Consider the following 13,217-nt stretch of genomic DNA (forward strand, 5'->3'; position numbering starts at 1 on the left):
TATCTTGGCATATGTACATGATAATAATTAAAAAATTAAGGTAGAGAGGCAAATTTTGGCAAAATTTAAGAGAAGAAAGTCTTAATAGATCTTCCTAAAGATGGAAGATCTTTCTCTGCAGGTAGTGAATTTCTCTTTTATAGACGTGTGCAATCACAGAGATTTGACTTACGAGGAAATGTGCAGAGAAGCTTGTTAATGTGTTGAAGAACGTGACATGGATTTCTCTTCTTCCCCTGAGATTCTCTGACTCTCTGGAAAAGGGTTTCTCAGTACTAATAGATGTTACAAGATGTGCACGGGATGTTACAGAAACCCAGAAGAGAGACAGGTAATCCAGGTTTGGGTAGAGAGATTTAGGGAAGGCATCATATTTGACCAAAGGAAGGATAATATTTGGCCAGATTTTAAAAGTAGACTAGAACTTTGAAAAGCAAGGGAGGCTGGAGGAGGGCAGGTGCATCCCAAACCAAGAGAATGTCATGGTTAAAGTAAGAAGGCAGGAAACACCATGGCAGAGTCAGATCTGTGGGGTATGTGTACAGGGTGGTAAGTAGGGGAAATCTGAGTTAGATGGAATGGACTAATAGAAGGGAGCCATAAGAGCATTTACTTACTATGGAAAGGGATTGGATATTTGTTGCAGAAGTTGTAAGGAGTCACTGACTCCAAAGTTCTAAGAAAAGGAAATCAGATTTGCATTTTAAAAACGTCAGCATTTTCACTTGGATCAAATTTTGAAGGGACTGCAGGCATCATGCTAATGATATTTTGTCAGAAACGTCTAACTGTGAAAGCTGGGGTGTGCCTCTGTGCGTAGTTCTCACTGGCCACTGGAGCTAAATTTCCTATTCTTCTGTGATGAGTACTATAATTTATAAACCCCATATTCTGTTGGATCTCTTAGTAGATCTAGATCCAACAGACAGTTGGACTTAAAAAACATGCAACTCTGAGGTTTTTATGATTGAAAAGAACTTCAAGGTACAGTAACATTCCATGTCAATATATGTAATGGCCTTTGGCAAATTATTTTATGATCCCCTGCCCTCGTAAAATACAGATCTATGTCTCTATCTGTATTGTCTATATCTATATATTAGAAGTGCCACCAGAGACTACCCAGTCTCCCTTCCATTTTATGCAAAAGGAAACTTTGGAGTCATAGGTGCAAAAAGAAAGTGATTTGCCTACAGTTGCACACTGAGTAAATGGAAGAGCTGAAACCAGAATCCAGAATCCAGGCCCTCATCTCTTTTGCTGCTGGTGAATCTGTAACCTTCTCAACACAGGCGATTAGCTAGGGTGATCTTGGAGGGTCCTTTCTAGGTGTAAGACTTTGAGATATATGAACCATTCAGCTGAAAAGTATATTTCTCCTCTCCACACATTGCCTCTTTCAAGAGAGGCAAATTAGAACACAAAAGTGTAGATAAACCACTGGAACTTTTAGGGCTAAGTAAGCACAAAAGGGTGGAATTAATAACATAATGCTTAGTGAAAACAACAGGAATATATGCCAAGGGTGAAGAGGAAAGTTTCCTTTCCAGACTTAAGACTTTCCCTCTACCCTGTTTACAACTCTTTCTCATAAATTTTTTTCAAAAGGGACATTATCACTTTCTTATTAGTATGTATGGATATGATTCACTCAAAAATTGGCAAGAAGGAGGTAGGTGTTAACCAGGGCCTTTGGTTTTAGTTTCTGATATTCCCTTCACTGCTTCTAAGAAAAGGATGGAGAATATCAAGCTGTATAATTACCAGGCTAGCACTGTTAATCCTTTCCTGGAAAGAAAAATAAAAAGGGACTTTTTACCTTAAATTTTCTTTTGACTTGGTTTTCCTCATTTTAAATCTATCCTTTTCTTTCTTGAAGAACTTCTGTAGTCTTTTAAGTGTTTCTTTCCCATCTAAACTAAGAGAAATCAGAGCATACAAATAACATTTGAGAGAGTATTAGAGATGGAAGATTGTTGTAGTAAAAAAGATCAGAGGCTTCAATTTCATTTCCAAAACACCCCCCACTCAAGAAAGAGTGAGAAAATGCCTTAGCAAGTTTACACTCTAATTTGTTTAGAGACCAATATGAAGTAGTACATACCAGTCAACTATGAAGAGAATTATTATATTTCAGTACAAATTTTCATCTACCCCAAATGGCCTCCATGACCAGTTTATGGAGCAGTCTTCCTTTTAGAGAATATGACTCAGAAAAACAGCTTATGGACTAGTCTAGAAATACATTATAGGAATTCCTGGATCATAAAATTCACGTCACTGATTTTTAATTTACTGAATAATAAAACAAGAGTGGTGGTACAATTACTCTCCAGTTGATGATTACAAAATATGCTTTTGAGTTTTTGGGGGGGTAAAGAGAGGGGATGATGTCCCTACATCATCCCCCCTAGCATGGATACCCTCTTTTCCCTTCAACCATCCAGCTGCTTTTGACCACTGCTGTTTTCCTTTCCACAATGTGCCCCTAAAAACTAAACTTGATGAATAATGCCCATTTGAACAAATATTATTCTTGATAATACTGAATTATTTGATATTAAAGTAGGCCCAAAGCTCAGAGACAGTCTTAATAACTTGCAAAGACACAGGTAAGTTATAATCATTGATTTCTTCCTGGAAATGCTACTATAGAAGTGAAGTGAGTGTTATTGATAGTTACTCCTGCTTTTTCACTTATTTCTCAACACAGTATCAAAATCCTCTACTCTGGGAGATGGACATTTTCTCAAAATAGAAAGCAATATGATGAAAAATAATAGCATCTGATTATACACAATTAAAACTGTCCTATCCATCACAAGGTAGTATTACAATGGTTCTTCTCCACTCTCAATGAAACCCTCCCTAAAGATGGTGGGGTGCAGGGTAAGCGGTTTGTTGTTTAAACTCTGGTTTTCACTATTTGCTACAAGGCCAAGAAAGAGACAAACTCACTCTATCTTTGAGTAGTTGCTCTTTGTTTTGTAGACATCTTCATACATTTCTTCACTATTTTCTTCTGAAATTAAAAAAAAGTTTTTCATTCATAATAATGACAATAGTTCAGACTCACATTTAACAAAAAATTACTGGATACATACCAGCTACTAGGTACTTTGATCTTTTGTTTGTTAAGTAGTCTTTACTGAAATATATGCACATGTTTTTACAAGCATATGATAAAAACAATTAAACCTCTCTAATATGTACAAGTGAAAAATTAATATTTGCTTCCATCCCTGATTCAAGTGATCTAATTTAGTCAAATAGGATTGGTTTATCAAGAGATTCAATCCTCTTTATGATTTTTAAAAATTGAAATATAGTTGATTTACAATATTATATTGCTTTCAGATGTATAACATAGTGACTTGATAATTATGTACATTTCTAAATGCTCACTGTGGTAAGTGTAGTTACCCCCTGTTTACCATACCAAGATATCTGGTCGCCTATTTTGCCCATTCTCCAACTCCCTTCCCTATGATAACCAACAGTCTGTTAGTTTTTATGGGTCTTTTCATTTCTTTTTCTTTTTTTTAGATTCCACATTAAGTGAAATCATGGTATTTGTCTTCTCTATCTGACTTACTTTGCTTAGCATGATACCATATATATATATATATATATATATATATATATATATATATATATATATATATATACATCTTATTTATCTGTTCACCTATCAGTGGACACTGGGGTTACTTCCATATCTTGGCTCAATATTGTAAATAATGCTGCAGTGAACATAGGTATGCATATATCTTTTTGAGTTGGTGATTTTGTTTCCTTTGAGTAAATTACCAGAAGTGGAATTGCTGGGTTATATGATATTTCTATTTCTAGTTTTTTGAGGAAACTTCATATTGTTTTCCTCCGTGGCTGCACCAGTTTACATCCCACCAGTAGTTTAGGAGGATTCTCTCTTCTCCACATCCTCTTCAACACTTGTTATTTCTAGTTTTTTGGACAGTAGCTATTCTGATCAGTGTGAGGTGATACCTCATTTGGTTTTGATTTGCATTTCCCTGATAACTAGTGATGTGGAACATCTTTTCGTGTGTCTGTTGGCCATCTGTGTATCTTCTTTGGAGAAATGTCTATTCAGGTCCTCTGCCCATTTTTTAATTGGATTATTTGGGTTTTTTGGTGTTGGATTGTATGAGCTCTTTATGATTTGGATATTAGCCCCTTATTGGATATATAATTTGAAAATATATTCTCCCAACAGATTCCTTCCTTCTAACCTTGCCATTTCAATTTCATATATAATAATCAGAGTCTACTAAACATCAGACATTGTGCTGACTGTTGAGGAAATAATGGAGAACCAACACATTTTGAATCATCTTTCCTTTCATAGCATGGCTTTAGCCAAGCCCAACACATAAGCTTAATATACACAGATATATTTTGAGTCCACTCTGGCAATGGAGGATTTTCAAGTTTAAAACTTAACTCACACTCACTGACTTTAGAAGTCACTAACTTCTGTGCCTTAGTTTCCTTTATAAAATAAGGGAACTGGGTTTAATGATCTCTAAGGTTGTTTTCTCCATCCAAAATCCTGACATTCTAAGAAGAACAAAAACAAGTAGAGGAGCATTTGGTTATCTCTCTTCCATTACTGCTTTATCCATTCATTCAACAACTATATTTTGAATATCTAACATGTACCTGGCATTTGTCAGGAGCTAGAAAAAACAGTAAACTTAAAGATGGTGACAGTCTAGAAGGGAAGACTTGTTAATTGAAGAAGTACATAAATATAAAATTATAGCTGTGACAAGTGCTATTAGAAAAAGGGCCATGGTACTATGAGGCTGATGAGATTGTACACCAAGGAGAATATTCCCTGGGGGATTAATGATTGAGCTGAGATCACAGGAAGATGAAGATTCACATAGCAAAAGGACACAGGGAGGAAGAACATTCCAGGAAGAGGGAGCAGCATATGCAAGTATCGTGCAGTGGGACCTGGCAAGTCAGAGAAGCTAAGAAAAGTTCAGCATGACTGGATCTCAGAGATGAAGACTGAGTAGCGTGTGAGAAGAGGCTGCAGAGGCAGGTGGGGCAAACCAGTCAAGGCCTCTAGATCATGCATGCAAAAGCTGATCTTAAAAGTATTGGGAAGCCATGAAAGTGTTTAAAGTAAAAACATTCCTATAAGCAGACTTGCATCACAAAGAGATGAGGAAGGAAGCGACTTCACAGCCAGGATTTTTTTTTGCCACAGGAGCCGCATAACTAGCATCATCACTTTTGCTCTTATAAATGCACTTATTAGCACATACCTTGGACCACTCCTCTTGGCTTACCATCATCCTGCCCAATCGGAATTATTAAAAAATAAATACACACACATAAAAGACATCTTATCACGAGTCAGCCACAGAAGCACTAAGCAATTCCTACTGTCAGTTTCAAATATCTTCTTATACGTACTATTTTCTGAGGCAAATGAGTTAGAGAAGTCTGACTTTGGTCTGTGGGAAGAAAAGATCCAAAGGCCATTAACTAGTTGTATTATATACGTAAAGTCTGAGCACATTTATTTAAAGTGTTACCACATTTCAGGAGGGCTGGAATATACTTACCCCTGTCTCCTGGGGTATTCAACATCATCATATGTCTCCTCTGAGGTGGAACCTGGTTTACAGACCTCTTGGCCTGGGGTTTCCTTAGTCACCTCCAAGGCCTTCACATACTCACCTGTAAGGAAAGCAGAGAAACCCCTGCAGAACATTTAATCAGATGCCATCATATATGCATTCACATGCATCACTAGCAATGGAGGTAAGAATAGGAAAAGGCAGACTAAATATCCTAAAACTGGATTATAATCTTGCTATGTATGATGCTTTGACAAAGTACTTCACCTTGCAGAACCGCAGTTATGATTCTCTGAAATCGGGATAATGATTCTAACACCTATTCTTACATGACTGTGGCAAGGATTAGTACGTATTTATGTAGGGTGCTAGTTACCTGGTGTAGCAGTAGCTCCTCCCTCTTCTTTGATGGTTCTCTTTTAACCCCTGACCTCAAATGGTGAAATTCTCTAGGATAAAGCCCTGGGGTTTCCTTCTTTACATCAAGATGACCTTATCCAGTTTTGTGACAATTTTTCTTAAAATTTCTTAGAAAGTTGATTGAGCATATCAGCATTTCTCATTCATTAATGATGGGATTAGCTAGAAGATAATGTGCCAGGTTGAAAAATGTAATGGGATTATTTCACAAGTAGCTAGCCTGCTAAACTTAGATGCTGGTTTATTTCATAGAGCTGTACAATTGTTATAACCATAAAACTGCCACCTTTTTATTAGTTGGCATAGGTTAATATTTAGGGCACAAGTGATTCAGAACCATTTTCAGATGAAGTACTTATCAGAAATAAGTAATACATCTGATAAACAAACAATAAGCAAATTGACTTGTGTCTATTAACTAAATGAACCAAGCCAACAAGATTTTATCCTCTGATAAGTCAAGAGCCTGTAGGCCCCAAACCATCTTAATGAATGTTACCTCCCAGGGGTATAAGATCCTGCTTTTCCTTAAGAAAAAAGAAGAAACTTTATCTAGCATAAAACAAAGATGCTACAAGCACTGTTGCTTAATTCTTAGTTTGGGGCAATTTTTTTCTTCCTTCTTCCTTTTGGCTGAGGCGAATGTAAAATGTCTGGTTTCATTTTAAAACCACAGACAATTCCCAAATTTATATCTCTATCTTAGACATCTCTCATGAATTCTAGGTATTCCATCAGCCTTCACACTACTTTCATTTGGTTTCTTAAACATACTATGTTCTAAACCAAACCCATAGTTTCTCTCTGCAAATTTGCTCTTCCCTGAACCTCAATAAAGAGTATTAGCCCATCCTTTCACAGTTCAGGTCCAAAACCTTGAAGACATCCTGGACTCCTTTCTCTACTTTCTAATTACATCCTGAACACATCTCAACAATTTTACCCTAGTATCCACCTCCAAGCTACCACCATCTCACACTTAAGTTATTGCAGCAAATTCCTAACAGGTCCCCCCAATTTATCCTTCTACAGTTTTCGTTCACAGATTATTCTTTAAAATGCAAGTCAGATCATTCTGTTCTTGTGCTCAAAACTTTTCATTGGTTTTTAAAAAACTCATTTCGAATAAATGCCAAAACTCTTGCAGTAGTCTACAAAAGCCCCTTCACTGTCTGGCCCCTTGTTCTCTCTCTGACCTCCCCCCTTCCACACTCCTCTAGTCACTCTGTTCCAGCCACACCAGCCTCCGCTGTTTTGCCAGCCCACTAGTCAGCTCCAGCCTCAGGATATCTGCACTCCTTTTCCCTTCTCCCCAGAGCAGAACATTCTTATCCTACGTACACATGGCTGTCGTCCTCTACTTTATGGCTTTGAAGTCATGTATAAGCATTTTAAAATTGCAACATTTACTGCCTCCACCTTCCTCCCTACTTCTTTTTCCTTGCTTAGATTTTTTTCTAACGTTTACTACCATTCCACATTGTGGGTATCTTACTGTTTATATATATATTATCTGTCTCCTTTGACTAGAATGTAACCTCTAAGAGGATAGGAATTTTTGTCTGTTTTGTTCACTGCTGTACCCCCAGTACCTAGAACAATGCTGGGTACATAAAAGCACTCAAATGCATATATTTTAAAATATTGAATTATTTGGATGCATATGTCTTTTAAATAGAGTTTTATGTATTAAATTTACAGTGCTTACTGATAATTATAAATATAAATATATCTTATTTCATAAGATTTATACCTACTCTCTTATTACATACTTCTTATTTGTGCTGTTTTTCCCCCCCTCATCTTCCTCTTTCTTGATTGTTTGAGGTTCCTTTTTCTTTCTACATTCTGTTTTCCTCTTTTCTGTTATTTGGAAGGTGTATGTGCTATGTCTGTCTGTCAACAGTTGCCCTACTATGTTTTAAATTCTACTTGCAGTATAACATACAGGGAACGGCACATATCATAAGAGGACAGTTTAATGAATTTTTCCAAATTGAACATATTCATGCACACAGCACATGGATCAAGAAGCACAGCATTGCCAGTGTCCCAGAGCACCCATCGTGTGCTCTTTTGTGGTCACTATTCCCTATCTTAACTTCTAATACAAGAGGTAAATTCTGCTTATTTTTGAACTTTATATTAATGGAATCATTCAGAAAGTGTCCCTACTTTCATTTAGTATGGTTGTAAGATTCACCTCTGTTGTTGCATATAGTTGTTATCTGTTCATTCCCATAACTATCTGTTCTGTGTGAATATATTACATTTATCCATTCTATTTTTGATGGACATTTGGACAGTTTCCAGTTTGAGGCTTTTAGAGAAAGTCCTGCTGTGACCGTCTTGTATGTATCTTCTAAACTGAAGCATGCATTTCTGTTGGGTATAAAAGCAGGTGTGGAACCGGTAGGTCAAAGGATATGCACATGTTGGACTTTAACAGATAGTGCCAAACAGTTTTCCAAAGTGATTATCCCAATTCACAGTTCTAGCAGCATAGAATAGTTCTTAGTCTTTTCTTTTTTTCAGTCATTTTGCTGGGCATGCAGTGATACCACATTGTAGGTTTCATTTACATTTCCCTGAGATGTACTGAAGTTGAACAGCTTTTCATAACTGCCTTTTGAATATCCTCTTTAGTGAAGTGCCTGTTCAAATATTTCTCCATTTCTCTAAATTTCCTTGTTTTTCTGACTGATTTCTACTTTATGTTTTCTGGATATAAGGAAGATTATAGAAGATACATATATTCAATATGAGTCCTTTGTCAAATATATATTAAATAAAATGTCTTCTTCTATTCTGTGACTTGCCTTTTCACTCTTTGACTGGTATCACTTCATTAATAAGTCCTAGCTATTTCAACTATCTTAAGGCTTAAGTGAAAGAAAATTTTTATTCACAATTAAAAACATTAGAATGCTTTAATTTTGATCACCTTCCCAAAACATGCTATTAATATGTCCAGTATTTTAGTTTCTTTCCTCCACAATTTGACATTAGTATCATTCTATTTAATTGATACTTTTGCTAAGCTTTCTTTCTTGGATTCAAAATTCTCTGTTTGGCTTGTTTTCCTTCTGCCTAACATGCTTTAGAACTTCCTTTAGAAAGTTTAATTTGGCCATTAAAATATCTCAGTTTTTATTTGTCTGAAAATATCTTTTTTTTCCTTCATTCTTGACATGTATTTTCACTAGTTATAAAATTCTGGGTAGACATTTAATATCATTCAGCAGCTCTGTGTTCTAGTTATACACTGTTGTTAATGATAATCCAGCAGGCAGCCTACATGTTTCTTTGAGGGTAATTGGTCTTTTCCCTTTGTCTGCTTTGTAAGGTATTTTTAAATATTCTATTCTCCAATATTCTTCAGTTTCTTCAAGATATGGCTAGGTGTGGATTTATTTATCCTGATTGAAAGCTTTAGGGTTTCTGGATCTACAAACTGGTATCTTTGAACAGTTCTGAAAGATTGTCAGAAATTATCTCTTTATCTATTATTTCCTCTTTCCCACTCTATGTAGTGTCCTTTTACAGAACTCTGATTTGATGTTAAAACTTCTCTTTTTGCACTCCATGAGCTCCTAGCCTCTCATCATTTTCTATTATTTCCCCTGTAGAATGAATTTTGGATAATTTCTTTAGATTTATCTTCTAGTTATATAATTTTTTCAGGTATAAACCGATATATAATTCATTCACATTTCTATTAATGTATTATTTTCATTATTTTCCAAATCTATTTATTCCTGATTCATATTTTTATTTTAAAAGGATATTAAATATTGTTATGTTTTTTGTCTAGTAATTCTAACATCTGTACTAACTTATGGTTAGTTCCTGTTGTATGTTCTGCTGGTTTTCATCCTGTAACTTCTTTGTGTGTTTAGTTATTTTTGTTTATGAATTGTTAATTTTTAAATATTGTGGGAATTATTTAAAATAATATAAAGGTAGGTTCTACCAAAGGATTTATGTTTGCTTCTACCAGTTTTCTCGGGGGGCTTCCAAGCTGATGTCACTTTAGATAAACTGGGTTCCTTTGGGACCATACAGATAGTAAATTTGAACTGCAGATGTGCATGAGGATCAGCTTATGGTAACAGGGATTTTTTCCTTTACCCAGCACCAGGGTAGAAATGGGCAGATTTCTTTCTTCTCATTGAGGTTTGTGTCTTGTTAATTCCTGTTTTTTTTTCATTTTGCTCATTTTCTTTTTTCAAAATGGGCCTATTTGCATAGGAGTATAGAAAGACACTCAACTGCATTTGTTTTTCTAAAACTTCCCTGTTCTTATGTCCATTCTTCTTGACTAAGCATTTTGTGCTATCCATCATAAATCCTGCAGAGAATTATTAATGGGAACAGCAACTCCCTTTATGCTTTAGCAGTGTGCATGGACTGCTCAGAACAATCTTGGACTGTCATCATGGGGTAATCCCTGAATCTGTAGTGACTCCCTATGGACAGTACATAACTGCTCGAAAATGGCTTTCAGCCCCATATCCAGGGCTCTCCTTTAACTCTTTTATTCATCTCAATTTGTTTTTCTCCCTTTCATTTTTTTCTATACTACAAATAAGTCTATTCACTTCTCATCTTAAGGCACGGCTTTTATTTAATGCTACCTCTGTACTTTCCCATGTGTCATTTATCTCACCAGAAATGTCTTTTCTTTTTTCATTTTTCCCATTTATTTATTTTTAAAAATGTCATTGTGTTGAGAACCCTTGAGATTTACCCTTTTATAACATTTTTTCTAAGTATACAATACAGTATTGTTAACTTTAGGTACAGTCTTACTCATTCTGTGTAAACATAATCCTTTGAGATTCCAACTTTGCACAGAACTCTCCTGTTAGAAACTCACTTTGGGCAGGCCCTGGGATATGGCTCCTGTGCTTTGTACATCATGCCATCAAAACAGGAGCTCAAGGGATTCAGAGCTCAGTAAAAACCTCAGAGCAAGAGCAGCTTTGGTTTTGGTTACTGCATGTATGGATGTTTGCTTTCTGTTTCAGTTCTGATACTATTATAAATTTCCCCAAAATAAAAAATTATTCTTCACCTTACTTGTTTTAATAGGTAACATCATTCACATTTTCAAATCTACCATGCTCTCCCTGAAGTTTGATTTATTTATTGTTTCATTCCTTCCTTTAATAAAGCTTTGTTGGGTATCACCTGTGTGCCAGATACTACCAGGTTGCAGAGACACAGAGAGAAATACCAAATGTTCTCTAATCTCAAGGTGCTGACTGCGTACCATGGGAGACAGACATGCACACCAAGAATTATAATGTAAGGCATGCTACAGGTTCTTTAGAAAGGGAATAAATGAAGAGAACTAAGTTATTTAGCACATGAACTGGACACTATGTGTTGATAAACAGCCCTGGGAAATAAGTAGTAATTGTCACCATTTGCACATGAAAGTAAGAAAATTTCCCCAAGGTTTGTCTAAGAGGTGTGTAAACAGAGAGGAGTGAAGAGCTGTGGGGAAGAGAAGGATGGACTGAGGTAAAGAGGCCTCCATTAGAAATAGCTTTTGAGATAGAACTTGAAGGATGACTACGACATGGGCATGTGGCACAAAGGCATTCCAGACAGAGGAAAGAGATCAAAGAAAATTATAGGGGCCCTAAAGTACATGACATAGTCAGGAAACTTAGAATAGAGCAGAGTATGCAGGGAGTATGCATCAGTGCAGAGATGCAGCCAGTTAACCTGGAGGCAGAACTTAGGGGCCTCGAATCCATCTCATGATCACTGCAACATATTCTTCCTAAATGTGACTGTAACACATTATGAAGTGTCAGTCATTTGCCATGACTTGCTGGGCAGGAGCAGACATCCATCTGTTCTGTCTACCCAGTGTCTACTTTTTTTTTTTCTTTCCTGATTACAGTCCTTTTACTTTCTTGGGAAATCCTTCAATCTGATGTTACATAGTTTTGGTGGAACTTACTCTACACTGGGCTTCAGGGGTAGTTTATGGCCCTGGCTGGGTCAATCAGAGCACCGTATCTCCCAGTCACAATGACTGGTTCAGGGATGGCACATGACCCAGTCAGAGCCAGTAAGACCCAGATGTGGGCCTTTGCTTAAAACTGTTGAGAAGATAACAATTTCTAGTTTTCCTCTGGGCTTCCCAAAAGGACTGGGGGTAAGCCTGTCACTGCTAGATGCCATCTTGCCTCTATAAGGGTATAATCTGCCTGAAGATGGAGTCAAGCTGGAAGGGAGCAAAACTAGCATAGAAAAAGTAATACTAAGCCCTCGAGACATTGTTTGTGTTCCTGGATCCAGCAGCTATGCCCAGACTTTCTGGTGGGTAAGCCTTTTTTTTCTGTGCTTAACACAGTATAATTTGATTACTGTTAACTGCAATCAAGAATCTTGACTAACGTGAAGGTAAAATGCAACTGAATAAAGTCAACTAATCCATCAGGCCCACAGGAGGCAGTCAGAATATAATAGAGCACTATATTGCAATATATCACACTATATTATGATACTATATATAGAAATATACTTTATATTTTTTTATCTCACAGTGTCATCAGTGTGTCAATCACTTGGGCCTACAAAATCAGCAGGAGGTGGAAGATAATAAAAAGAAAGGAATAAACCTTTGCTGAGTACCTGAGTCGTGTGACATACAGTTAGATTTGGTCCTCACAAAACCCCTGTGAGGTCCATATAATCTCTTTTTACAATGAAGAAACTGAGTTGCAGGAATATGAAATTACTTACTATGTCACTAAACATATCAGAGCCTAAATTTGAACCCTAGTCTTTTAACTTCTAAGGCCAGTGTTCTTTCTACAATTACCCAACTGCCTCACGAGGGCAAGCTACTTGGTATATAACAGATGTTCCATAAGTATTTATAAAATAAAATCTTGGTCACATACAGCTTTCAAATAATCTGGTAACATTGAAGAGAACCAGGAAGAAATACAACTTACAGAGGCCTTGGGAGTGCCTGGCCAGCTCCAGGTTGTGGGGGCAGGCCTTTGTCTGGATGACATCAGTTGCAGCTTCCTGCTTTCGGGCCAGCATGCTCCTCCTGCCTCTGTGGGCTTCAATCATCTGGATTCTTCCAGGTGTCCTGTCATTGCCATCCACCTAAATGCATGCAACAGGTGGATTTCTGCAGGGTTCTGA

The 13,217-nt window shown here is 36.7% G+C and overlaps 1 protein-coding gene across 12 annotated transcripts in view; it reads right to left on the minus strand.

The window, feature by feature from the left end:
• Positions 1–13,217, minus strand: part of FYB2 (FYN binding protein 2) — a 110,523-nt gene that overhangs the window by 22,804 nt on the left and 74,502 nt on the right. For 8 of the 12 annotated variants that reach the window (XR_012130173.1, XR_005062241.2, XR_005062243.2 and 5 more), the window contains exons 9-13: positions 13,019–13,178; positions 5,604–5,718; positions 5,452–5,492; positions 2,959–3,022; positions 1,820–1,918 (exon numbers count right to left, since the gene is read on the minus strand). Coding sequence is in view for 4 of the 12 variants with exons in the window: in XM_073233991.1 (XP_073090092.1) it covers positions 1,820–1,918; positions 2,959–3,022; positions 5,452–5,492; positions 5,604–5,718; positions 13,019–13,178 (479 nt within the window). In the remaining 8 variants the exon portion in view is untranslated. Of the gene's footprint in view, positions 1–617; positions 677–1,819; positions 1,919–2,958; positions 3,023–5,451; positions 5,493–5,603; positions 5,719–13,018; positions 13,179–13,217 lie in introns of all 12 variants that reach the window. The other 4 variants (XR_001850176.3, XR_012130175.1, XR_012130174.1 and 1 more) reach the window with 1 other exon arrangement.

Source organism: Manis javanica, chromosome 4, assembly GCF_040802235.1.
Source record: "Manis javanica isolate MJ-LG chromosome 4, MJ_LKY, whole genome shotgun sequence".
In the NCBI taxonomy this organism is placed as follows: Eukaryota; Metazoa; Chordata; class Mammalia; order Pholidota; family Manidae; genus Manis; species Manis javanica.